This window comes from Prinia subflava, chromosome 4 (assembly GCF_021018805.1).
Source record: "Prinia subflava isolate CZ2003 ecotype Zambia chromosome 4, Cam_Psub_1.2, whole genome shotgun sequence".
Classification (NCBI taxonomy): Eukaryota; Metazoa; Chordata; class Aves; order Passeriformes; family Cisticolidae; genus Prinia; species Prinia subflava.
In genome coordinates, this window is record NC_086250.1 from 6,341,581 (window position 1) to 6,369,280 (window position 27,700).

At 43.0% G+C, this 27,700-nt stretch overlaps 1 protein-coding gene across 1 annotated transcript in view; it reads right to left on the reverse strand.

The window, feature by feature from the left end:
• Positions 1-561: 561 nt before the first annotated feature.
• PHF21B (PHD finger protein 21B) overlaps positions 562-27,700 on the reverse strand; it is a 153,194-nt gene continuing 126,055 nt past the window's right edge. Inside the window, exons 7-14 of the mRNA XM_063395272.1 lie at positions 26,556-26,607; positions 22,375-22,451; positions 19,457-19,511; positions 15,753-15,775; positions 14,294-14,452; positions 13,539-13,614; positions 12,329-12,432; positions 562-10,138 (exon numbers count right to left, since the gene is read on the reverse strand). Of these exons, the coding sequence (XP_063251342.1) occupies positions 9,914-10,138; positions 12,329-12,432; positions 13,539-13,614; positions 14,294-14,452; positions 15,753-15,775; positions 19,457-19,511; positions 22,375-22,451; positions 26,556-26,607 (771 nt within the window). The 3' untranslated portion in view covers positions 562-9,913. The remainder of the gene's footprint in view (positions 10,139-12,328; positions 12,433-13,538; positions 13,615-14,293; positions 14,453-15,752; positions 15,776-19,456; positions 19,512-22,374; positions 22,452-26,555; positions 26,608-27,700) is intronic.

A 27,700-nucleotide genomic window follows, 5' to 3' on the forward strand; every position in this document is an offset into this window, starting at 1 on the left:
TTCTACACAAAGAGATGTGGGCAATTGTGGCACATCAGGTTCACGAGTACTATTAAGAATAAAATGTTTCCTGTGTAATTTGAATTGTGCAGACAACTGACTAATTATGCTTCCAAATATCTAATATAGGCACACTATATTAGATATTTGGAATATATATCACTATAGCTGCACATGCAAAATTTGTCAAAACATTTTTGTTGTAAGTTCAAATGAGGAACAACAATCCTCTAAATTGTTGGAGTTTTCCTCTAAAATCTTGGAATTTTAATTGATGGAATTTTATTGGTGAGTGCATAATACAGAATATAGACTAACCTTGAGTACCTCCAGTGTTTGGACTGCATTGTTTTTGCAGACTGAGTTGGTAGAAATCTCAAATTTCTTTAGAAAGCAGTAAGAACAACAACTTGGATAATATACCTAATATCATTTTTACACATTGAAAATCTGTTATTAGTCCCAATGTGAATAATTAGCCAGCATAAAGGGAGAAATTTCAGTGTTTTCTTTCTGAATATGCTGTGAATATTGCTTGTGTTTGCTGAACTCTAACAACCTACTGTTTCATTGTTTAACACAGGCAATGGCATGTGTTAAACAAGTTATCATCATAGTTGCCTGTAGAGCAAAAGATAATTAGCCAATGTTAAAAAGGTAAGTGGTGTTTTCCCTATTGCTCTAGCCCTCCTGCTTCTGTACAGAGCAAATGAAACAGGGAATATTTAGATTGCAATAAAATAGTCTCAGGAGGACCTTCTCCTCTGCCAGCACAGCCACTCTTTATCCCACAGGTGAGTTGAGGATTTGTGCTTCTGTCCTTCCAATTGGCAGCTGGAAATTCCCAGCCTGTGTGAAGAGTGCAACAAAATCTTGTTGCAGAGGGTGAAGAGGATTTGTTCCTGTCTCAGGAAATAACCTGAAATAATATTCAGGAGGCTGTGAAATGCTGGGTGTGCCAGGCCTCCATTTGCCCAGTAGGTGTCATCTATAGCATTTGGCAGTGATTAAAATTTGAAAAATGGAGGCTTTAGAACAAGATGAGTTAGGACCAACTTCTGATGGCACAGCTGCATGTTTTCTCCTATTCCTCAAGTGTCATAAAGACAACATGTGGCTTTTGAATATCTGTAAGTAATAACCACCTATGGCTCCCATTTAAATATAAAATATGGCACATTACACAGAGAATAATTAACAAGAATTCAGGACTGTTGCAGTTCAGCAAAATGAAATTGCCAAGGACAAAACTATCATCATTTCATATTGCAACTTACCAGCTTTACATCTGTGTGAGAGCCTCCAGGCTTTGTTGTATTGAAACTCAGACATAGTTACACTCAGCATTGCTCAGCAGCTTGATTCTGTACATCAGCATCCTGTTTTGATAGGGGAGGAATTTGGCTCTGGGAATTAACAAAACCACAGTATTTTACCACCCTCTAACTTTGGTCAAAATACATACACGTTCATTTCACTGTCTGTAAAAAAAATACAGGAACACCTGGCATTAGAAGAGTTCTTTGGGATTAAATACTGGTAAGGCCTATCAAAGGGTTGTTTTCCATTTCCTCATGTCCTTTCTTTAAAATCCAGCAACACCAAAGGGCTTTTGGTCTGCAGGCTGTGTTGTGTGATGGGAATGGGAGTCCTGGACATCTTTAGCACAGTAACAGAGCAGAGCCCTGTGGGTTGAAATCCTGAGTGCATGGAAGTCAGCTTTGCTCAAAACGTCCCCAGAGGCAGGTAGGGGCTCCCACATAGATTGAGTTTTCCCACTCATCCTAGGTTTGGAGACAACAGCAATTTGCCAGCTGCAGTTGTCAGAACACAGTTGTCTCTGACCCCTTCACTTTTACAAAGAACAAGTACAAGCTGCAAGCATCCCTTCAGCTGATTTGCCTGTCTGTGGACACTTGAGGTGATGGTTAAAACCAGACTCCCTCTTTCAGTATTGGTCACATGCTAAACTCCATTATTCCTCTTAGTACTTTGTAAACTAGCATTTCCTAGTGATTTATAGCTCCTCTCATTTAGTGAATGAAGAACAAAATGGTGCCTTTCCTGTCAAGGTACCTTTTCAAAGAACAGGTAACACCTGTTAGTAAGGGTCATTTGGTGCTGCTTAGGAAGACCAGAAGCTCTGGTTCTGCCATTGGCTGTGCTGGGGACAGAGTGAGGGGGGATGTGACACAATCTTACCTGAGGCCAGCCTGAAATGAGCCCCACAAAGATGTATCGAGCTGGGAGGGCTGGCCTGCAACTCCTCAGAAATGGCTTAAGGAGATTTGTGAGATGGCTCTTCAGGTGTGTTTTGTAAAGCAAATGTTTTAATAGAAGAGAAAATAACAAACAATACAAAAACAAAACAACAAAAGCCGTGCACAGTGCAGAGAAACCTCTAGCACCTGCTGAGACACCACAAAAACCCAGAACACTTCTGTGCTCCTTTTATGTATACAACGATCAAGGAGGGACAATTTTGCTTGCTGCCCAATAGAAACAGCCACAGGTTTTGAGAAACATTCCAAAGATCCAATGGGTGCCCGTGTGCTGGCACTGAGCCAACCACAGTGAGGGAGCACAGAAGGCTCTGGTGCTTCTCCCTTAGAAGTCCAGAGGTGAACTGAACCCCCATCCCTACATGGAAAGCATCTCCCTGGTTGTAGGAATGCGGTGCAGCAGGGCTGGGGCTCCTGCTCCCCTTTGCCTTGCTACCCCAGCAGGCAGCCTGGGGAGGGACTCACCTCCACCCCAGCCTTTCCCTACAGGCTGCTGATCACGGGGAATGGACTCTCCCAAACTAAAGGTACCTGGCTACAAATCCCTGGTGATGAGACCCCAGCTCTGTCCCCAGCCCTTGAGGAATTGGTGAAATTCTGCATTTCTGGCAGAATCCCCCCGATCTCTGTCCTGAGTGCCAGACTTAACTAAGGCATTAAATCAGCTCACATGAATTATTCAGGAGGGTTTGGAGTGAAATTCATGTTAGAGAAATATATGTTTCAAATTTCCTGACTCTAAGAGGAGTCCTGGAGGTGTCCCCTGCAGTTACTTTGATAACAGTTTCTCTTTACAAATGATAATTGCACGATTCAAGCTTTTGTACAGTGTGGCCTTGTGAACTCTTCTCTCGTATCAAAGAACAATTTTCAGATCATTTCCATAGCAAAAAGAAAGTGATTATGGAGATAATCTGTTGAAAACACACATGCTGGATTTCAGTTGAAAACAATAAAATGCAGCCATGAAATGAGAAATCAAGTGTTACCTAGCTGACAATATATAGAGAATAAATTGCCTAAGCATTTTAGTTTACTGAGCTGTTTAGTTTACTGAGCTAGGAATTGAAAATTGGTCCCAAGATTAGTCTCATTATCAGGACACCTCTAGCAACAAGCACCAAAAGGGAAGGGGAATACTTTTCTATCCTGAATCTGTGAAGAAACGAAAGAAGATTGAACAATGTCATTAACCGAGGGGGCCCTTTGCAGTTCTTACAAAAAAAGTTCCATAAATGGATGTCACTTACGTGTGTGCAGATGATCTGTCTGGGTGTGCTGCAGTCCTCGAGCAGCATTCATCACAGAATCTCGCAGAGCCTTATTAACTTTAATATATTCATCCACCCATGAGCAGACTAATAATGGAAAAGCTCCCGATATTTTATTCGCATGATCAGTGTGTACTTAGGTAGTAAGTTGAACTTTTAATGGAACTGATGGTACAATCACACATTCCCCCCTTTTGTTTCCTGACTAGTGTGTATTCCCAGCTGTGGAAAGTGTAGGTTTGCCAACACTGTCACTTTTGGAGGGCCCATGGGGGTGTTGGATCATGGGGGAAGAAGGTGAGGGAGAGTTACTGCCAGCACCTCACCTTCCAAAAGGTAAGAGCACAATAGCCTTAATTAAATGCTTCATCCCTGCTCCTTGCAGCTGTGATGGGAGGGAGTCCCACCACCCTGTGCACCCTGCCCTGCTCCCAGCTGGCCCTTGCAATGCTATTTCCAATGAACTAATTACTCGTGTCCCTCATTAAGTGAGCTTTTGACTGAGGAAAGCAATTTGATGTGATAAAGATGAGGTGATAAAGAAAACCAGGCAAAGCACCTCTCGTGAAAGCCCAGCAGTCCCCACCTTCATCTGGAGGGAAGGGAGACTCACACAGACTGAGCTCCACAAGAGTTGTGCCCACCCCATGGCTTGGTGTGACTCAGAGCACAGTTTATTTATAAACTTTGTAAACCCTTTCTTGCCTAATACAGAGCCCATAAGGGTTTGTGTTAGTATTTTACCATGGAAATAAATGCTTGTGTTACCTGATAGTAATTCATCTTACCAGTATGCAGAACCTTGGTGGCATTTATGCAGGGATTTATTTGCATTTACAAGTGTACAGCACTTAATAGGTGCTAAAGCCTTACTCAGCTCTGCAGTGCTGTTCAGTTTCTCTGTGTGGCTTTGCCACAGCAAAACCTGCTGCTACTATTACGTCGTTGGTCTGTGGTGTTGAAAACAAATGTGGGGAGTAAATTCAAATCAGGGAGCTCTGAGTTGAGACCCCTGGAGGCAGTGACATCTGCCTGTCTTTGATAAGAATTTCTGAGAGTGAGAGCAAAGTACTTAGAGTAAAATTAAAAGCTTTGATGTGGTTTTTTTTTTGTTTCATCATTAGTTCATGTTTGAGTCCTTTACATGTGCCTTTCAGTTCTTCATTAGGCTGCAGTTTTTAGTTACCACTCCAGCACAGGGCAGACACCTGGCAGCCACCCAGCAGGGCAGTGCTGGCTCCAGCCTGAGCCCACTCAAATGAAACAGGTGACAGACACACCCAGAGTAACATTAACTCAAAGAAAGTGACCCTCTGACCCAGCACACGGGGGCAGCCCCAAACACCCAGGGCACACAGCAGAGGGAGAACTATTTAGGTTGGAAAAGAACTTTGAGTCCAATAACTAACTTAGAAATGCCATGTCCTCAAGCGCCACATTTACAAGTCTTTTAAATATTTTCAGAGATGCTGTCACTTGTTTCCTAGGAGCAAAGCCTGACCCCCACCTCGCTGGGAATTGTAGAGAGCAAGAAGGTTCCCCTTGAGCCTCTTTTTTTCCAGGCTAAGCCTCCTCAGATCCCTCATCTTCTCCTGTGCTCCAGACCCTTCCCTAGCAGCGATTCCTTCTCTGGATGTGCTCCAGCCCTTCAGTGTCTGCCTCGTCGTGGGGGGCTCAGAACTGGACACTGCACTCAAGGAGTGGCCTCAGCAGTGCCCAGCACAGGGGACAGTCACTGCTCTGGTCCTGCTGGACACATTATTCCTGATCCAGGCCAGGTGTCTTTGGCTTCTTGCCCACCTGGGCACACCTGGGCTCATGTTCAGCTGTTGCCAACCAGCAGCTTTACAGCCACTCTGTGCCAAGCCACTTTCACCAGATGGCTGATGTCAAATCCAGTCTCAACCCAGATGAATTTGCACAGCCTTCACTTGGCTGGTTGTGTCTCTCTCTTCCACACAACTCTGGCTGGATGAGGCTCTGGAGCCCCTCAGGACAGGGAGAGGGGAAGGGCAGCTGGGGTAGAAGCAACCAGTGGCCACCTTGGCAACTGGATGAGCGTCAACTGCAACTGGACTGCCATCAGCTGTGTTTCTAGCAGGAATGTTGGGGGGAAAGGTGATTTATTGCAGCATTTTAAACCCAAAGGTGAAATGCAAAAGTGAACTGCTCAAAGGTTGGAGTGCAGTATTTCTGCCACATTTAAACAGCAAAGAATCATCTGCAATTTGCCAGCGCAAATGCAAACAAGAACTTCAAAGGGCAGTGGCATCTTTTTTGTTGTTTTTCCTTCTCCTTGGCTAGAATGTATTATAGTAAGCTTGTGTATGCTTTGTAGTATTTTTTCCTGTCATGAGAATTTAGTTTTTGTTTGTTTTTTAAGGGAGGGAAAAAATCCCAACTCTTGCTTTAATGATCTTCACCATGGTGAACTTAAAAGTGCCTTACAGCAGGGAAGTCTGGCATTTTTTGTTTGCATCAGTCAGTCGCTAGTGATTGATCTTAGAAGCCAGGCTTCATTTTCTAAGCAAAATAGGCTGCAGTTGGAAAAACCTGATTAAAGTGAGTAGAGTTTTATCTGATGTGGCTATTGCCACTCATTTCAGCGTAATTACTTCCTTTCCAGCTACAGATGACACGCAGAACACAGAACAAAAAGTACGTATCAGTTTATAATGCATTCTTCTTAAAGTTTAAGTGATCTTAATAGGCCATCAAACTGCTGGAGAAGGGCTTGGCATGAGGAATGAACTCCTGATGCAGCTGCTGTAGTCTGTGTTGCCATCCTTGCACAGAAGTCTGCCATGAGAGAAGCTGATTGCTGGGCTGACGTTGTTATGAAATCACCTTGCAATATCTCACAAAAATTGCTGCTGTGATTGTAAACTAAATACTAAAAAAAATTCAGTGGTCTTGACTTCGCTTCCTGACTTCTGAGCACTCAGGTTCTAGTGGCCTCTCCCTCCAAAGGATATGAAACCTTGAAACAGCTGAGATCCTGACACAAAAAATGCTCTTTCTGGCATTGCTCTGTGTTACTTTCCAACACAGAGAAGCGTTCCTTTTCCTCTCACTTCTGCGAGACAAGAGACAGTGGGCAGGAAGAATTGGTGAAATTACATTTGGAGAGGTGCAAATACAAAACCGACAGGCTCGGAGACGATGCGCTTCATTCAGATGGCTGTTTGCAGAGCAGATCCTCTGCAAGATAACTTAGGGCACGTGAAAAGGTCCTGTGCACAGAAACCAGTCTGTCAGGGTAAAATGAAGAGCCCTGAAGCTGTGAAGTGTGGCATAGCTGTAAAAATAACTTTCAGTTGGGAGGGGAGGCTGGGAACCCTGCAGCTCCTGATTCTTTTCAAAGACAATGCCCATAACACAGCAAGGAACACAGAGCCTGGCGTGACTCCTGCAAATCTCCACCAAAACCTCCATTTAAAATACTATCAAAGATTAAAGGCTGCACTCTCTTGCAACTGCATTAATTATTAAGGCAGCATGCAGAGCTCTGTAAATGGCTCCTTTCTGTTAGCACAGCACTGAGTTTAAAGGTGGCAAACAGATGATGATGATGATGCTGACATACAATTTGGGGAGTTTTCTGGCGTGGGGGAGAGTTGTTCTAATACTGGAAGCAATGGGAGGAAAAATGAGCCTGCCTTCCATGTGGCTGGGAGAGAGGAGGGGGCAGCTGAGCTGTAGAGGAAGCAGGAGGGCAGTGCTGAGCTCCCTTGCCTATTGCAGCCTGAAATTAAACACTAAAACTGCCAGGAGGTGAAGACAAGGCAACACACTCCCAGACAAAAAAATACCCTTTCCTTTACCTCTGACAAGAAAACCCCAACCCTGTTTCTGCTCTGCATAAGCACTAGCCACTGTGGCAGGCTTTGTGCAGCGGTGACAGTGTTTTGCTTTAATTTGATTAATTTTATTGGGAAGAAGTTCCATCCCTTCCACCAACCAGAAACCAGCCACCCACAAATGTGTGGTAGTCACCACACATTTGAAGAGCACCTCAGAGTGCAGGTATGAAAGCAAAGCCCAGGGGTGTGGAGGATTGGCAATTATTCCAAGAGGTGGGAAGCCAAGCACAGGACTGGACAGGTGCCTCTGCCTGGGAGACACAGAGGCCTCAAGGAAGAGGCCACCTTCTGGCAGAAAGCAAGCAGAAAGCCCTGTACTCATTCTTGCAGCACTCAAGTTAGAAAAAGGAACACAGGGGTGGAGAAATCAACACTCCTGTTCTTCAAGTCATTTCTCTTGCCCCAGGGAGAGCCAGGCCAGGGAGGGGTCCCTGCACAGGCCCTGGGCTGGCCATGTGTGACCCTCGGCAGCAGAGACCACCACAACAATGCCAGGAAATTGTCAGTCAAGTTTAATGCATCATAAAGAAGTAAAACTACATTGGCATATTTAAGACAAACACTTTTTTTTTTTCTATGCACACTATCCACTGGACAGCCCCCTTTTCAAAATAACTACTTTTAACAGTTGAAGACAGTTCTTCAGAAATTCTTCACATATTCAACCTTCCACACTTTTCCTTTTTTTTTTTAAATTTGTCCGAGAAGGAAAAAAAAATCATGAAACCTGAAAACATCTACATTGCAAGCCACTCAGAATGCATAATTGCATACATTAACCAATGTATAACAACTGTGTTTTACTTAGTTCATTTTGTTCATCAATAAAAGAATATAAAAATCTTGTTCAATCGAGTGTTGTGTATTAAAATAGATTTGTATAGTACTGCACAGTTTCTCCCGGAGTTGTGAAAATGGTTGAAGGGACCACGCGCTGCCTAGTGATGGGCAACAGAAAAAGCCAGTCCCTCACATGTTTATTTTTTCAAATTAAAAAACAGAAAAGGCTATTCGGCACCGTGTGATACGCTGATGTGAGAGACTGACCTTGTGTCCTGCTCTGGTGGCTTTCCAGAAGTTCCTGCTGTGCTAAGATGGAGAACTCGTGAGGACAGGGACAGTGTGACAGAGAAACGGCAGCCGCAGGGGACAGCCCGCGCCAGGCACAACCTTCAGCGTCAGGAAGACCAGCAAGTAAAACAGGCAGGTGCACTGGGATGTTCTCAGGCTAATGCTGAACACCTCCCAAATATGCTAAAATCCAACAAAATGTTAAAAAGGAGTCAAGTTGCCAAAAAGCAAATCCTCCAAACCCTTTTCATTCTCCATGCCCTGTCCCCCCCCTTAGAAGTCTTGAGTTCGAGTCTCCAGTTTGAGAAACAATCCCTTGAGGCAGTTTTTTTTTTCCTGTACCATTTCAGCAGATATTTCTACCAAAAAAAACCCAATAAAAACCCAAACTCAAACAAACAAACAAACCCCAACCAAACGAAACAAAAAAAAATCATGTTAAATATCTTTAACAATAAAAATGCAGTACAAAAATGTAAAGTTATCTTTTTTTGGCATATTATCTGTACTGACAAAAAACAAACCCCAGAATATTTATTTGCTTTTTTTTCTTTAAAAAAGAATCCAAAATTAACAAAAAGACAGAAACGCACAAAATAATCTCTTTAAAAATGAAACCCATACTGTCAAAGTTATCCACTCTTATGGTTGATGCTAAACCTTGCACAAAAACTCCATGAGAAAAATACACTGATAGCAAAATAAGTAAAAAGGACCTGCAAAAGGAGTTTTACAGTCGTATTTTTTAAATATTTCAGAACGCATATACAGAAGCATCAGCATGAAAATACTTCAATATTTTACTAGAAATGCTAACTTCATACAGTTTCTTTATTTAAATATCTGCAATTCTCAAGTCTAATAATATGGAAAAAAAAAAGATCTTTTGTTTCCAAGGCTCTGTGAGTGTCCGTGATGCTGTTGTGGTCACAAGGACCCCATTTCCAGGTCACCTGAATCAAACTGTTCCTCTGAAAACAACCCATGGCAAGTGCTAAGCAGCTCACTGCTTATCTCACCAATTCCCCCCCACACAGCTTTCAGCCCCACTACTTCTCTAATACCTCACTAACTCCTCTCCCCTTAGAGCAGAAAGCCTGTCTGCCACCAAAAAAGGCTCTCCTGCTTCCTATCAGCCACGCTTTTCCTCTTCATCCTCGGTCATCAATACTTTAAGGCCAACATAACAAAACAAAATGTCCTAAGCACTGAAGGTCTTGGCAAATACGAAACGGCAGCACAGCCCACTCTGTGAGAACCTGCTGCCACAGTGACCTGCAGACTGGGCTGACTGCTCTGCAGGTCTCTGAGGGCAGCAAAACCGAGCCTGCTCCCTCTGTCCTTCGTTCCAGGTTCAGCTCTGCTCTGCTCTCGTGCATAAAGTTTCTCATGGCCCCTTGCTCAGACCTGCCACGGCCGACTCCTGTCAGTTGTTGCCCTGCGATGGCTGCAGGGCTTTGTGCATGGCAGCAGAGGCAGCAGAGGGTTTGATCCAGGGGATGGAGAGCAGGGAGGTGGTGGTGGTGGTCGTCATGGTAACCTGAATCATCTGCTCGTTTTGTATCAGTCTAATGAGGGTTTTGAGACGTTCCAGTGATGACTGAGTCCCTTTCTGCTGGGCCATCAGGCTGGTTTTTAGCTCTAAGCATTTCTGTCAAATAAAGAGAAGGGGAGAGAGGAGGAATGACTGAGAATCCATTCAAAGTGGTGTCAAACATCTCTCCGAACATCCTTTGTTGCCTTGGGTGCGTGTTCTGCTCAAATGAAGTATGTTCTCCTTTGGGGAAAGCAAAACCAGCTTAACAAATGGAGGAATCAGCAGTGCTGCACACATTGCAGCAGCTGTCTGAGGGAACGATGTTCTTCCCAGACAAATGCATTGGGAGAGTGTTTGTGACTCCATCCTGCAGACAGCCTGGCAGGAACCTTTCTGCACCCCACAGAGATGCTGGCACACGAGTGCAGGAGCTGTTACTGAAATGGAGCAGCAGCACTCAGGCCTCTCCCTCTTACCAAAGGACCCTATAAATGCTTGGTGGGTGAACCTCACCAGGGGGCATCTCATATGTGCCACACATTTCAGGGAATAGGCACTGTGAGGATACATTAATCTCACTGAACACGATATCAATATTTTTCTGGCAGAAAACTTTGCTCCAAGACACAACTGTTACACCAGAGCACTCACAGGAAAGCTTTCATCCCTCAGGGTGACCAAACTGCACCCTGTGATGGCTTGAAATAAAAACCTCCATGCAAATGGGCACGAGAGCAGGAGCTAAAAAAAGGCATCCCAAATCCTCCATTTCTCCAAGAAGAGATAGGAAGAGTCAGAAATTCTCCTTTCCCTCCCCAGACATGGACTGCTGCATCCAGCACCCCGTTCTTCTGTGAGGGACAGACCCACACCCTGAGTCTGTCTGCAGGATGGAAGGGGACAGCAGCCTCTAATACCTGAACCCTGTTTTCTTTCTCCCAGTGTGCCAGGATTGCCCACACTGATCACTTGTCTGCAGATTGCTCCCCTTTGGCTATGGTCCAGACTGCCCAGGGGTGGGGATTCTCCAGTCCTGGGGAGCTGGGAAATGCTCACATGGAAATCAACTTGTTTGGAAAGCAACTGTGTGGAGCTGCTCAGAGGCTGGTTAAGAGAGATGAAATTATGTCCTGTTTTTACCATTGCAGCTGTGGGGTGTATAAGAGTGTTCTTTTTCATATAAATCTCTGTTAAAATGTCAGAAGGAAATTGCTCTGTGCTGGGACATCCTTAATTTATTTTCTCCTTTCAAGTGGATACATTTCCAATAAATATAATCATTGGCTGATATTACCATTTAAATAAGACAGTGTTCCCCACTGAAAGAACCTGATTCTGCTTAGGTAGAAATCTTACTGGTTTTGACAGCCATGACACACACCTGAGAGCTGACAGCTTTTTTTTATCCAAATTCCTCAGCCCACTGCACTCCCCTGCCTGCTACACAGATGTGTGGTTCCATTAGTGCTACACACATGTACAGGGAATATACGGTGATGTCTTTTAATAAGTTATTGCTTTTCCTTCCACTCTGTTTTACGTGATAAATATTTTACCATGCCTCCCCTGGATAACTGCAGTGGTAAAACAAGCAGTGACCAATTACTCCTGCAGCTGCCACTTTGATTTTTCCAGGGTAAGGAAGTGTCTAATATTTATTGAGGCTGCCATGCAAGCTAACAGCGACCTCTTAGGAGGGAGGTAGCTCCAGACAGTTCCTTCAGCCATGAAGGGCAGGAATTAAGCTTTGAATTCAACCTGTTCAGCCAGAGACTGCTCCTCGTAGCACAGTATGTGTGGAAGACACCTCCAGACAACATTTAGCTTTAAAACTACTTTGGAGAGACAAAACAGTCCATGTCTAGTCATGGAGGGATGCTACAATATTCAGTAAAGTGGTTATTTCTACTTAATATCAAGAGGTTTGAGCTAATGGACAAGCAGCAACCACCAAAGGACACGCCTGTGACTGAACTTTTCACCTAGAGGATGGAAGTGCCTTGGGTAGCTCAGAGCTGTGGATGCAGCTACAAGGAAGGCAGCCATGGCTGTTTGTGGAGTTTTGTTTGTGTGTGTTTTGCCACAGGAATTCAAGGGATTTCTCCTCCTCAGCCTGCCAGAGTGGCTTTGCTTTTGTGCATAAAGAATATGCACATGTACTTCCTCAGAGGGAAACACATTTACACTTGAAAATCTATTTCTTGGGAGCTTGAATAATTTTCTAGCCACAAAATACCTTTTTTGGGCTTAAATTCTTTATAAACATCTCTTCAGGAGACTCTGTGTCCCCATCAGGTGTCCTACCTTCACTGCACTGTTGAGAAGTCGATCTTTTTCTTCTAACTGTCTATGCTCACTCTTCAGCTCACTGCTTCTCTTTAATAACTTTCTCTTCTCTTCTTCTTTGACTGTGGAACAATAAGATTAAGGATGCAGAGGTTAGGGATGTACTGTGCACTTGGGGACAGAAAGCAGAAGCAGATATTTTGCATGGTGAGTTTAAGGTCTCATTGGCCTTTGTCAGCAGGTACAGCCAAAGAAATCTGGAGTTTCTGCTTGCAGGCATTTCTTCACCAGAAGGGTGGTCGGGCACTGGCAGGGGCTGCCCAGGGAGGTGGTGGAGTCCCCATCCCTGGAGGTGTCCGTGGAACAACTGGACGTGGCACTCAGTGCCCTGGGCTGGGTGACAAGGTGGGGATCAGGCACAGGGACTCGATAACCTTGGAGGTCTTTTCCAGCCTGAATGGATCTGGGTTCTATGCCTGTGCCAATGGTTAGCACACAGGAGGACAACCCTGAAGGTACAGTGCACCTTTAAGGTGAATTAAAGTTCATCCTTAGAGCACATGTGATCCTGGAGGTCTCCAAGAAAGAGGTGAACAGTATTTAGGAAGAGGCCAGCCCCTTGGAATGGCAATAGTTATGACCCTGGCAGAGAAGCACAGTTATAACTGTGCCAGACCTCCAGAAAGGTCCTTACAGATATGATCTAATGCCTCAAACAGCCAATTGTAAGAGTGCAACAGTGAGTTAAAACAGAATAATTCTCCATGCACAGCTGTCACACAGCATACGACTCAAGTGGCTGCCATATCACGTGACAGTGAAACAATTGGAAGCTGGCATTGCTGTGGTGTCTGGGACAATAGCCTGGCACTGTCCTACACACCCACGTACATGGCTCTGCTTAGCCTGGCTGCCTCACAATGATTCTGCCCCAAATCCTGTTTGCAGCCCTGTTCCAGGGAAGGCACCACTTTGATGATGGCTTCCTCCAGAGAGTGAAGTTCCTGAGAGATCACTCCCAACTTCCTTACGGAGAGAAGATGGCAAAGGAGCAGAGCAAGGGGAAGGGGAGAGAAAAGGTCTGCTCTGCCCAGTCACTTATGGCCCTGTGGCTTACACCAGCAGCCCTGGCAGCATTGTAACACTATGCAGTATTTCAGCTGGGGACTCCAATGGCACTGCCTGCCGTGAGCAGGGAGTCCCTTGTCAGGGCTGAGTTAATCCCTACCTGTTTTGTGAGTAACATAGGAGTGAACAATAGCCAGAGTTCCAGTCCATGGCACATTGTCATCTTTCTTTAACACCTGTGAGCCCGGGAAACAATAAATAGTTAGGATTCCACAAAATGACACATTAATGTTTGCTCCAGCCCTACAGTTTGGCAGGACCAGAACTTGGGTCCTTGTCTCAGAACATAAAAGTGATCTCAAGGGTAAGCACAAGGAACTCTATGGCACAGAATCTACACTTTACTGCCTTAATAATGTTTTTCTTACTTGTGCAATCAGCATCATTCACAGCAACTAGACAGTTTGGCATGTCTCACATAACTCTGGTGAACAGTTGTGTGTAAAAAACGTGATTTAAGGAAAAGGAAGTTTTCCCCTCACACCTTTCAGATCCACTGGTGAACAGTGTCTTCTTCTAACACTGCCTTCCTCACCTCTAAGATTTACATTCTTTGTCTAGCTAAATGCTGCTGGCATTGCTGTAAAGAAAGGAGCTGAAGGAACTGAAGAGGCATTTTAAGAGGACAATTCTTAGCAATTACAAGCAAGCTGCAGCCCTCCATGTATGTTCTAACTCTAGGATGGTGCAAAAGACCAGAAATGAATACTGCAAACTGCACTAAAAGCCTCTCAGTACTTCTTTATCTAATGTAGTCCACTGAGCTACGACCATAGGTTAGAATTGTTCAGGGGTACACAAATTGGAGGTGTCTCCCCTTTTCCCTTCTGTCATACCATGCTCCATGTAGCTCACCTTCTGTTGGCACTTTGGGCAGACCCAGAGGCCTTTGGGGGCAGTTTTGAGGGGTGGCTCCAAGCAGTTGAGGTGATACGCTCTGGGACACGTGCCACAGGGCTGCAGGTTAACCCCACGCTTGCACGCAGTGCAGTGTTCATCGTGATGGATCTCGCTCTGCAAGAGAAGGGTGCCCTGGGTAAAGCAAACCCACTGAGAACTTCCCTCTCTGCAGCATTCAAAGCCTCTGCTGCAGCAGACAGGCTCCTTCAAACACGAAATCTAATTGTCAAAAGGACCCTGACAGACACAGAAGACAGAAATAATAGATACATGATAGCAACAAATACAAACAACAAATGAGCTAGAAGAAAGTGCCATAAATTGAAACAGAGACATAAAACTCAAGTAATGAAACACAGCAGAGAGTTGACTAATTACAGCCAGATTGTGACATAGGAATTATTTCACTTTTTTCTTTGCCAGTGTGTTACTACAACAGATGTATCCCCGTGCACGGCTCTGTCCTGGATCAGAGTTAACATCACTTCTCCTAACTGCCCAAAGCAGAAGGAAGCAAACAAGAAAAGGCTTCTGGGGAAGCACAGTTCCATGTTTCATGCCTGCCCCAAAGGGCAGCTGGGGAACAGGGGGCTGGAGCACAGCCTTGGGCTATACACCCTCTTCTCTGAACCCCTCTGGCCTCTGTCTCCCTGGCAGTGATTGTTCTCTGCTCAGACTGCCTCTGACAACCTTTCTCCAACAAGACTGATTAGTGCTTTGTCTGAAGCAATACAAAACATGACCTAAGACTCATCAACAAAGCCACAATGTCATGTAGTAGATTGCTATGCTAATCTGGTGGCAACATTAATTACTCTCTGTAATAAAGGAGACACTGCTTTTGAAACTCTCATGCCTTGTGAATCATTACAAAAAATCAAAAATTTCCCACTGGCTTTCCAGGAAGTAGAATAGTAATTTCATGTTTTTTAATTCCAAAAGCATGTTTTCATTTTTAGGAACAGTAATTAAAAATTTCATGGCGGCTTTAGTCAGGCTTGTATCTTGAATTCTAAACCAGTCCTGTCAAAAAAAATCACTCTGCAAAATATTCCTCTTTATAAACTGCCTGCTCAAAGAATCTTAATTTTAACTGCAATGTAAAGAGATTTAATCTTTACAAACTGGAATGGTTACTCATTTCTCTTATAAAATTTTCATTAAACTCATAAATCTGGACTAGCAATTTCTCAATCAGTGGAGTCAACAAAGGGACTAAACTCAAGCCTTGCATGTGAAAGCCCAAGAGTTCATCCCTTTGAAATTCTAGCTTAAGAAATCAAGGATTTAGTTAAGTGGGAGAAGAGAATACTGCAATTAGGTACCTTGGAGTGACTACAATAATCAGAAGCAAGCACTGAATGCACAGTGATGAGAACGATACCTGCTGATACACAAACTTTGCCACACATACCTTCCAGAATGGATCCTCATTTGCTAGCATATAAAAGAAGGGCAGAAAACAGATTAGTGGAAAATACTTTGCTGCAGCGATTGCCAGTTCTCAGCTTTGGGAGTAATTTTAATCAAGATGTAGCATAGGGGATCAGGACATTGCCAAAATTAATGCAGGCAGGAAAGAATGTGACAGCAAGCAGTGGAATTAGCATTTGAGATTTTAAAATGTGCATTGCAGGAATCCCATGTCCAAAGGGCTGATGCTAAAAGGTCATAGTGGTTGAAATTTTCAGGAATTTTCATGCAGAGCTCCTCTCCACGTGCTAGTGGTCACAAAGCCTTCCTGAAGAAGCTCAGCATGCTCAGTGTTGGAAAGGCTGGCCCTGAACCAGCAATGCACTTAATGTGGAGTATGAAATGGGTGCCTCCAACTAATCATTAAACACAGATTTAAATATTCAGCTGATTCCCGGACAAAATGGTCAGCTCCTGTGGGAGTGAGCCTGATACTGTCATCAACTCCTTCTCATCAAACTGCCCCCACCCAGAACACCAGTGACCTTTGGGTGAACTGAGTCTGCAGTGATTGTATTCACAACCTGATAGGAACAAGAACCAACAGAGCTCACTGGAAAGCACGCCAGGCCTTCCATGAAAAAAATAAACTGTGGAATTCGACACACATTGGTCCAAAAGTAAAAAACCAGAAAAAAATTAAGAGCTTTATGGAAACAACACAGTGTGTTGCAATTTTGGCTGCTGATTTCACAGAATCACCTAAGCTGGAAGGACCCATCAGGATGATTGAGTCCAAGCCCTGGCCCTGCACAGACACCCCTCAATCCCACCCTGTGCATCCCTGAGAGCGTTGTCCAAACGCTCCCGGAGCTCTGGCAGCCTTGGGGCCGTGACCATTCCCTGGGGAGCCTGGGCAGTGCCCCACACCCTCTGGGGAAGAACCTTTCCCTGAGACTCAGCCATTCACTTGGGTTCTTGCAAGGGGCTGGAGCACACTGTCCCAGTGAAAAACCCTTAATGGACAGGCCTTTCTTTGGATTAAAGGGGAGACAACTGAACTGAACTTTCTCTCCTGTGCTCCTTCAGCTCCCTCTCTGACCAGAGTGGCAACAGAGCTGTCCCACTGTGATCCCTCATATCAGACCCCCTGTTGGTCCCCTCCTGCTGTTACACTGGTTTTACACACTGGTGTGTGCATACATGTGAAGATGCACACATGAGCCTCACTCACATGGAGGAAGAGGAACTCGAGATGAAGGAACAGCTTCACCTAACCTGGACCACAGGCTGTAAATGCCCGTCTCCTTTGCTAGCAGCAGACAGTGCAGCCAGCCCTGCACAGTGCAAGGACAGGCCAAACACTGAGTGAATCCATCCTTCTGATGATGGCAGTTTATGAGCTTCCCTACCCTGAGCTTGCATCTTGGTTTTTATATTTAACAGCCTGTGATAGATTTTTTCATCCATAAATTTCTCTACTTTTCCCAAGAATTGTAGTATCCTTTGGCAATGTGTTCCATAAATAATCACAGACTTATAAAATGTGTAGGTGTTACTTCATATCCAAAAATACACGCACAAAGATCCTGTATGACACCATGATTACTCAGGGGATATAAATGTTATTCAGATAAACCAAGCCTTGATAATTGATGAATCTTTTGTACAAATGATACATGTCAGGGGATGTGACCTCATTTCAGATAAGACATTTTCATATAAATGAATCCTGATTAATTAACATTTTGATCAAAATTTACAAGAATTGTCCTCTCCCGTGTTTCCAGAAATGACAGCTGTTTCCTGGACATCATGGGGATTTTTTCCTAGTTTGTTTTTTTGTATTTTCAGCTCACTTTTGCTACAAAGTTTTAAACTTCTTAAAACATGTCCACTTCCCTCTTCTGGTTGCTGAAAAATTAAACTGAGGACAATATTTTAAAGGAGGACTTTATAAGAGAAGGGGCAGCCATCTCTGCTCTGAAGCTGGGGAACTGCATCACTGCAGAGCCAAAGCAGTCTGGGACAGCACCTGCCTTCTGTTCAGTGCCTGCAGCACCCAGCAGAACAGTGCTGGTGCCAAAAATAATCCTTGCAGAGGTGGGGAATTCTGCTGTAATGAAGTCCATTTCAGCATTCTCAGAATATGCAGAACTCCAGCACATATTCTGGATTCTGGAAAAGCCAAAGATCCAGGACTCCAAGAGGAAATAATGATTAAGGAGAAAGGTTGCTGATTTCCAGGAAGCTCCAAGACAGCTGCATCACTAGGGCTCTGTCACCTGCCTACTTCCTTGCAAATAAAATGAGCAACATGCCATGAAAGGAAGGTCAGAGATATCAAACCCTAACTAAACCCACCAAGGGGCTGGCAGCACAACTTGCTAACCAATGCCATTCCGCCCTGATTTCTCACATGTGTTTACATGGGAAAAACAAGTGCTATGATAAGACAAACAACAAATTACAATGTTAATTTTGAAGATAAAACTAAGCCAGGAATAACGCTCTTTCCACTGGGGCTCACATGAGCCTGGCTTCCTGCTAAGAGGCTGTTTCCTGCAATAACCTCTCCTGTCCTCTGAGGCCAAATGCATCACAGGCTTGTGATAAGCAGGCCAAGTGAAGGTTTGAAGGCAGAGCAGCACTGCTGCCTTTCAGTCACTGCTCCTGTGGTGCAGGAGGTCAGGGCAGAGGCAGAAGGGGGAATCTCAGGCACTAAACATGACACTTGGCAGGGAGATGAAGCAAATGCTGAAAAGCTGTCAAAACTTCTTGTCTCAATTATAATTATCCCTGCAAATGCTCCTAATACTGAAATAATATTTAACTTAGAGAAAGGTCTCTCTTCCTTTACCTCTAATGCATCTCAGTAGAGAATAAGTTATAAAGGCAGAACAAGGGCAAGGACAGAATCAAATTTCTCTACTGGCTTTGTCCCCTCTTCTGAAATACAAGCTTCTCACTTTCTTCCTTAAAACACTACACTATACTCAACATTCTCTGTGCTTCACCTCACATGTCCCAACCCTCTGTGAGAAATGCAACCCCTCTGTGTTGCACATTTTTTCCTGCAATGCACTTCTTCCCATGAGCAAATCATCAGCATCCCCAAATGGCTCCTCTGAGCTATTAATTCTCACATTTAATATTGAGTTTCAGATTTGAAGTTCTTATAAATACAAGACTGGAAGGGATCTTCAAGGTCATCAGGTCTAGATCTATGGCTCTACCTCTTGGAATCAGAAAAACTGGTTTTCAGCCCTTGTTGTTGAAGCAAAAGTTGAGGGAAAGTTCTAGTGCTTGAGGATGGAGAGCAGTTTCTTAAAGCTGGTGGAAAGAGGCAAATGAAAAGCTGAAAATAGTAATTATTTTTCAATACATATTTTTAAGTACTTGGGGTTGGCAATACTACTTTATTCAATCAGTTCTCTCACTGCATGGTGCATAAAGTGCCAGAGATCAGAATTTCCACTGATTGCAGAGGCTTTGGATCCATTTCTACACAACTGTGACCCTCAGCCTGATCATTCCATTGTTTTTCCAGAAAAGCAATCTATTTTCACTCCACATTAAAAAATACAGGGACATCACACAAACTAAGGCCCCATGGTATCCTAACAGTAACTCACAGGAAATCCTACCAGTGAATTTTTAACATGTCATTAGAATAGCAGTATACTCATTTAAAAATGTGCTTACCTCTCGTTGAAAGGAACAAGGGGTTATTCAAATAATTCGATGCGAGGCGCTTCCGCTGCAAGGGAAAAGAAACCAACCCCATGTCACTGCAAAGGGCTCTGGCTGCCTCTTACAGTTCAGATTATCAATCTCCACGGGCTTACTTTGTATCTAACCAGCTCTCCAAAAGCTGCTTAGACTGACCACGGACACAGCCAGACAAACAGCTGCATAATTTACCCTTCTAACAGGTTTTTCATAGAACAGCTTGTTGTGCATTAGATTTTATTAAGAAGAGAGAAATACAAGTTGTAAATGTTATTGCATGTTTTACCCTTCTAACAGGTTTTTCATAGAACAGCTTGTTGTGCATTAGATTTTATTAAGAAGAGAGAAATACAAGTTGTAAATGTTATTGATGGGGTTGCAGGATATGTTGCATGGGCTGGTTAGAGTAAGACTACAGCAAAACTGACTCCAAGCCCAACAATGTCGATAGCTTTGTTTGGTGTGGTGGTTTCATGTTCACCAGTTTCTATTTTCCAAATTTAGTGTAGTGGTCTGAGTGTCTCCTAGAATTATTATTCTTTTTTGCACATATAGAAATGGTGAGGAATTTCTCACCTGCAGGAAAAACACTGTGACACTGTGGCAGGAAACCTTTGTGACACCTGCCTGCAGTTCAGAGGAACATACTGCATCTGCAAGCAATGGGTGAGGGCCTTAGCAAAATATTTCCCTTTCAGAAGTGAATGTGCAGGGCTTTGAGGAGCTGGCAGTGATTTCAATCTGCTGAGATCACCAGATTTACAAAGAGAGCACTGCAAACCTGTCTGAGATGTTTGACTCATCTAACACAGCCCATGCAGCCTTGTCTGATGGCTCAAGCTGTGGTCAACAGCAAGCCAGGCTTCATTAATTGTCTGGACAACCCCAAGTTGTTCCTCTGAGCCATCCAATACTTGTACAGCAGGACTGGAAACAGCACCATTTTCCTTCATTAGATGTTAGATTCTGCTTGGAAGAAAATTAGAGGAGTTTTTGCTAGTAAATTATTTATTCTGTGGTGAACGAACTATTCTCTTATAGACAGGTGCCTGCCAGTCTGTTAATGAATTTTGAAAAGATGTTTCTTTCTTCAAAAAATTACCAGCCCAAAATGCAACCCTTTCCTATGAAAAAAAGGCTACTGAGGGTAGGAATTTAAAATGGTATCTCATTTTTTTAAGAACAAATCTTTGAAAAGAAAAAGCACACCATTCAAGTGAAGACATGAGACCGTGATCACGTTTTTGCAAAGTCAGTATCACCACTACAAATGCTGAGCTCCTGCCATTTTGAGGGGCGTTGGCAAATAAAAAGTCTAATTTGTATGCAATTTCAATTTAAACAATCATGAATTAAAGATCATTCAGCAGACTAAATTAAACTGCACCAAAATGCCCGAAATGCCACAAATACCTCAACTCACTGATTAGCAAATCAGTCTGAGCAGCTAATTGATCAGAGAAAAACCATCTGCCTCCATTTTACTGGAATGACATTCCCCATGGTCAGTACTTAATGACAGCTCCTAATGAGGACACAGCTGATCAGCCACAGGAGCCTTCCACAGACATTTCTTTCTCCGTGCCATCCTTCATTTCAGCATATGCTTTTGAGAATGGAGATGATGAGAAGTGTGAACTCGGGGTGCAGCAGACCTAGGCCACCTTCCCTTCCACCCCTGCTCCAAGGTAATAGAGTTTGTCACAAACACCCATCTGGCTACAGCCACAAAACACTGCTGCAGGTATTTTAATTATCAGGACAAAAACATCTAAGGAGCTACAGATTTAATGCTAGCAAGGCTAAAGTTCCTGCTGTGTTAAATACTGCATGTGTGGACATCAGTATTTGCACTGAAGAAAATAGTTGAGGAATTCTGAAGAACTCAAGTGCCCAGAGCTGCTGTGGAGTATAAAAATCCCCAGCTTTCAAAAAAAGATCAATCAAGCAACTCAGCACTCTGATTGCAGTGGTGGGTTTGTTCTTAGCCTCATCTGTTTGCTATCTGCCAAAAAGACAGAAATCTGAAATACTGGCATACCAGAAATTCTGCATTACTTATGCCTAAATAAAGAACAGTCACTTTCTTTTGTCTTAGAAAACTCAAACACAGAGAAGCTTTGCTTAAATAGAGAGCTGGCTGCAATTAAGTTTCATTTCAGTAGAAAGTTCAGACAGTAAACCCAAACTGTGCTGAAACCTTATAGGTGGAATTTGAATTAGCTGAATAAATGCATATGTTTTAGTTTAGAAACAAAGAAAAAAATTCAGACAAAGTTAAGCCTATTTATATGCTGCTTTTACACCTGGTTTGCAATCCAGTATTACACAGGACCAAATTCTGATACCACCATAAATGCAACAGTGAAGGTGTAACAGGCAACAGAGATTATCCAGAGCAGTTTATTTTTAATGATGCATTATTATATTTATTATGCAGACTTCTATACCCCTTGCAGACCACACTGATTCCTAAACCAACACACCCCTTTTATGAATGTCACCAATAAAAAAGCAAATATCTCCATTTATTATTTGGCTCATAAGAAAAGAGAAATAGCAATGAACATTTGAACATAATGCAGCACTTCTGTTCTCCAGTTATGGTCTAAAGGGACTGCCTTTGTCGATGAGAGAGTAATTAGGTCCCACATTAATTTAGTCATTTTGGCCTTTATTAAAACTAAGATGAATTCTAGTTTGGAGCAAGTGATGTTGTGGGGTGAAAACCTGTTGCTTAGCCACTGAGATATTTTCTTTTTTTTCTACATCAGTATCTGTTTATAAGTGTCTGTGGTTCTGCATTTGTAGACATTATTGTAGTAAGAAACACTTAGACATTTTATTGATATGACATAGAACTGTGGCAAAAAAAGTGAGTGATAAAGTACCTCTGTTTCCAAGAGTCCACTGTAGGCTGGATTTGCTGTGCTTCTTCTTTTTCTTTCCTGACGCTTGCTCTGGATTTCTGTAACCATGGAAAGGAACATGAGCCGTGCATTTCTCATTCATCAGGGAAAAAATGTAGATATAACTTGTTAAGCAAGATGATCTTAGCCTCAGCCCCCTGAGCTTTGTGCTCTGTTTCAGTTTCCAAAGCATAATTGGGTTGCATCAGCATTGATATTTGCTGCAGTTCAAGGTTTGACATTAATAGGCTTTTCCATGTGAGATTCACAGGCATTTTTTATTTTTTCCTTCCTTCAAGGTAGACTTCTGCTGCCCTACAAGAATTTTACTATGATCCCTTCAGACACATATTCAGCAAGCATCATCAGAGTGCCTTCAAAGTACTCTTGATGTCTGCTATTAACAGAAGAGAAGCATTTAAAGCAATTAAGCCTTTGCTTCATATCATGTGAAAGCACAGAGAACCTTCTAAATTCCACTGACATTACTTTTCCTCCACGGAGGCTAGAAAAAGCATTGTTGAAACAGCACAGCTGGATTCAGTTCTAACCAGGGTGTGATGATTTATCCACCCAGGAGCACACAGCTCCATAATCTGAGCTTGCACAATGTCATTGTGAGTCGTGTGTGTGTCTGTGTGCCACTGCAAACACCAGCACACAGACGGGCCCTTTGGACTGCAGCCCATTTCTCCCCTCCACTAAATGGTGACACCCACTGAAGATGGCACACGCTGAGGACTCTGTTTAGCAACCACTAGCCATGTGCTCAACTCTGTAAACACAGAGAGAGGGAGCAGATTACTCAGCCACAGAAATCTGTAGGCTTGATGCTGCTTTGATCTGAGCTAGAATTGCATTTACATCGTATGGAATTTCTTTTTCCAGCTCTTGACGTCAGTTCAGAATGCTGAGATTATTACAAGCATGTCTTTTAGAGCCTATTATTTTGGTTATAAAGCCCAGACACACTTCAGCAAGGAGAGCCATCCCACGACATGAAGTGAGTGCTGTATTCCAAAATATTTCCTATGTAAATATTGCAAGGTAAAGTTCAGAGTCTGCTCTGACGTTCCAGAGGGATCTTGTCACTCTAAATGGTGGTGACACCTCCATTCTGGCTTGCTCTGTCTCAGAAGGAGAGGAACTGGCAGGAGCATGTTCTTCAGCCCAGAGGCCCAAAGCACACCCAACAGAAACTCAGGACATGGTCTGATCATGCAGGAGCTCTGGTGTCCTCCCTCAATGTCTGAGCTACAGAGGTCTGTCTCAGAATACCCCCAGCACCAGAGGATGGCCTCCAGGGTATTGAGCAAGGTCTCTGTAACCCAACAGGAGGATACAGCTGAGCTTTCAGGGTGTTTGTGACACTTGGGAACTGCATCTCCAGCACTCACTTCTGGTTTGCAGCACCCTATTCAAGTGTTGATCGTTCCCGCGTGCCATTTTAAGCACTGGACAAACATTTGACAAAGATGAATGAATTTGAAGATAGTTTTATGTGGGAGGCCAAACTCCAGAGAGCTGCTGCCTTCACCCATGAACACCCTGCATGGTCGTTCTGTGAGGGATGCACATTTATCTCCAGGGAAAGCTGTAGCTGGCACTGCCAGCCAGGAAAGCAGCTGTGTTCATTTACTGGGGAGGCTGCCTCACCCTCAGGCTCTGCAGGACAGAGCTCTTTTCCCAGGCAGGGGATGCTCCTGTGGAGCTGAGGTGAAAAACTTCTAGGCAGATAGGGAAATCCACATATTTCGATCACAGCCCTTCATCAGAGAATTAATGAGTAACATTAAGAAAAAGAGTAACACTGTGAATTAAAGATACCAAATGAATAAGCCTTTAATGATCCAATCTCAACAGAGTTAAATTCCAAAAATGGGAAATTGAGAAATAATTAGGAGTTTTAAAATAAACTGAACTGTGTAATGAAACTGCTTCCTGATAAATAGCAATGACTGATAACTGTAAACATGACAGAGCAGTAAAATAATAACCTTTAGCATGTGAAAGCTATAAGGACATTTTTGACAGTTGTAACCACCAATTGTGATGAAAAAATACCCTTTCCATAGTAAACAGCTCTTGGTCAGAACCATTTATTTAATGCTAGTAGGATATTAAAAGTGAATTTGTCTTCAAGAATTGATTCTACATGGTGAGTGTTTAGCAGTTTGGTTTAAAATGTGCATCTCCACACTTGGTGTAGAACAGAGTACAGCACTGCTTGGCATTTTAAACATAAGCAATAAATCCTCACAAAGAATTTATTAGTTCCAATAAAATCAAAGGGTTTAGAATTATTCAAAATTAGGTCCTCTCTGTTGTAAGCATAATTTGTACATCTGCATAACTTCAAATGTTGTCCTGTTTTCCTTAGACAAACAAAACAAGAACCAGTCATCATTTGTGCTTTTTGGATTATAACTCTGCTCCCCAAACTGTTGTAGCTTTTTGATTTCCATTTCAATCCATTACCATTAAGGGATTAAAAATTACAAAGGCTTAAAATTTCTTTAAACTGCTTTCAAATTCTCAGTCACTGGGACATTAAATGTTTGGGGGTTTTTTAATGCAGATTTAAAGAGGAAAAACACTGAAAACCAGCAACAAGACCCACAGGAAACCTGCAGCATATACTGAGGAGACATTAAAATTTAGATGTATTTTCTCACTAATTCACAACTTGTCTTAAAACCAAAGATCTGGAAATATTAGTAAAAAGAAGTCAAGCTAAAAATGGTAGATACCTTGAGACAGCGAGGTAGCTAAGCATGCTCCTAAGTTTAAAGCACATAAAACTTAAACTCAGTGCACTGGAAATTCCCAAGTATTTTGCTAATGATGGTCCATGGGATGGGTGGTAAACATCAATTGCCATTAACACTTTTTGTGATCAAGAATCACTGTCAGCTGACACAGATACCAACTTTCTCTCCTTTTACTGGTGGAATCACAACAACTTGTTGTAGCTGAGGTTATAACTAAAACCATCAGGGTCCAGAACTTTTCTTAAAAATACCTGCACCATCTCTCTCCATGAGAACTATTCTGCCATCCCATCTTGTCTCACACCACTGGCAAATTTGCTAAACAAACCCTTTCCCCCCCCTCTCATCTATAATTTCAGAACAACAAAGCTGGGACAAAGAAAGATACAAATCTGCTAACTTTTGCAAGCTATGTTTGGAAGGTTGGAGAAGAGACTAAAAACTGTGTGATACTGCATTTATCTTATGTGCAATATTTGTTTGAAGTCATAGTCAGGAGCCTGGGAAGACATGCTAGAGGCTCTCGTGTAAGCACAGGGTTAATTGAGAAGTTTCAGTTAAGTTTTTGGCTAAGTGGGGAAAATGGAGGGAAGGAATTCTTTGTGAGAAGTAGCCTTAAGTAAGTAAAATCTTATGAAACAAATGCCACTATTTTACACATTATTCTGTGGAACTCTAGAGATGGCAGACAATCAGCTCAAGAACTGGAAGTCCATCTCACACGGGAGACAGCAGAGGGCACTTGCTGCTTATCTGCACACATCTCTGAACCTCACAGATCCATCAGCCAGATCAGTGGTGGTCAGAGCCTCTGCAGGGTTTTTGTTTGGCTGTTTCCTCCAGCTGTTAACATCTTTTAAAGGACCAAACACAGCCTGTGTCAGGCATGCTGGTGGCTGGCTGCAGAGCCAGCCCTCATGGCCCTTGAGCTGTGCCCGGGGTGGGAGGCAGGGCTAGGTAAGGTCACCCACTACTGTGAGACTGAAAGGCAAAGGTAATATTTCACCTGATTTTTTCATTTTTTTTCAGTTTTCATGCCCTTCAGAGGATGGGGGAAGGAAACATTGAGTGGGAATCTTGTTGATGTGTATAAATGTCTGCAGGCAGGGGTCAGAGCATGGACGGGCTGTGCTCCATGGTGCCCAGCAGCAGGACAAGAGGCAACCTGTAGAAACTGGTGCCCAGGAAGTTCCCCCTGAACATGGAAGAACTTCTTTTCCAGAAGGGTAACAGAGCACTGAACAGACTGCCCAGAGAGGCAGTGGAATCTCCTTCTCTGGAGAGATTCAAAAGCCAGCTGAACACGATCCTCAGTAACGTGCTCTGGCAGAAAAAGCAACAGAAAAGATTTCACTCAAAAACTGAACAGTAAATCAACATATGCCATCTTACCTTCCAAATGTTCTGTTGTAACCAGTCCTAGTGCTACCATGAAGGCAATTTTCTAAGGAAAAAATACATGGGATAGATTTTTTACTATAATAATCATGGTAAGAAAATAAATAAAATTAGCATTGACAGAGTAAACCCAGTACAAGTCTTTTAGAAATGTATCTTACCTGAATGCATAGTAATGTAAAGAACTTTAAATGATTCTCCCTGTATTGGCTATATAAACTCTAGCAGTTCAAAGATGTCTGAAGTCAATGCTAAATGTCTGCTGATCTTACACAGCACATGACCAATATTCAGTCAATTCAATCAGTTCAATTTCACATTGCTAGCTGGGTTGTTACTCCAATTCTTCAGTGAAGTAATTTTGTATTATTTTTACATTCTGGACATGGCAGAATTTTATTTTTATTGGATATGAGCAAGTGCATGAAGTGAAACAAGTATGAACTGTACAACACTAAACAAGAGATCAGAAGCATATTGAAAGTCCCCTCCCATCAAAAAAAAAAACAAAAAAAAAAACCAAAACAAAACAAAAAAAAAACACAAAAAACAAAAAAAAAAAACATCGTGTGCATGGACTGTGAAGATATATACTGATCCAACATTTTTCCTCAAAGGGGAGTGAACAAGCATCTCCCACTGACACTGGTGAACTCATTTTGCAGCCAGGAATCTGATCTAAAATATTACCCACAGCTCTTCTAAGCTATATATGCACAAAACATATCTTCATAATAAAAAATCTCCAGAACATGCTGATGCAGTGATAGGAGAAGTATTAGAGCAGATTCTAAATCTTCTGTTGGTGATTTCTCACTGGAAAATTTTTCCTTGCAGAAAGGTTTTGCTGAAGTTTTCATTGCATGTTTTTATTGAAAACTGAAATCACGCTGTGTTGTTCCAAGCCCAAACTGAACTCAACTCCCTGGTTTTCAGTCACATTTGTGGTACTCGTGGGGCTTTGGGAGCCTCCTCTTTCTGCTGTGCTGAAGGATCTTGTTGAGTCAGGTTACCCAGGGGGCATTTTCAGGAATTTCAATTCCACAGGAGAGACAATCTGACTATGAAACTGAAGCTCTTGGGAAATCTGAGCAAGCAAAGCCCACAGCCCAAATCTGAAGAAGTGCACGAAGACCATA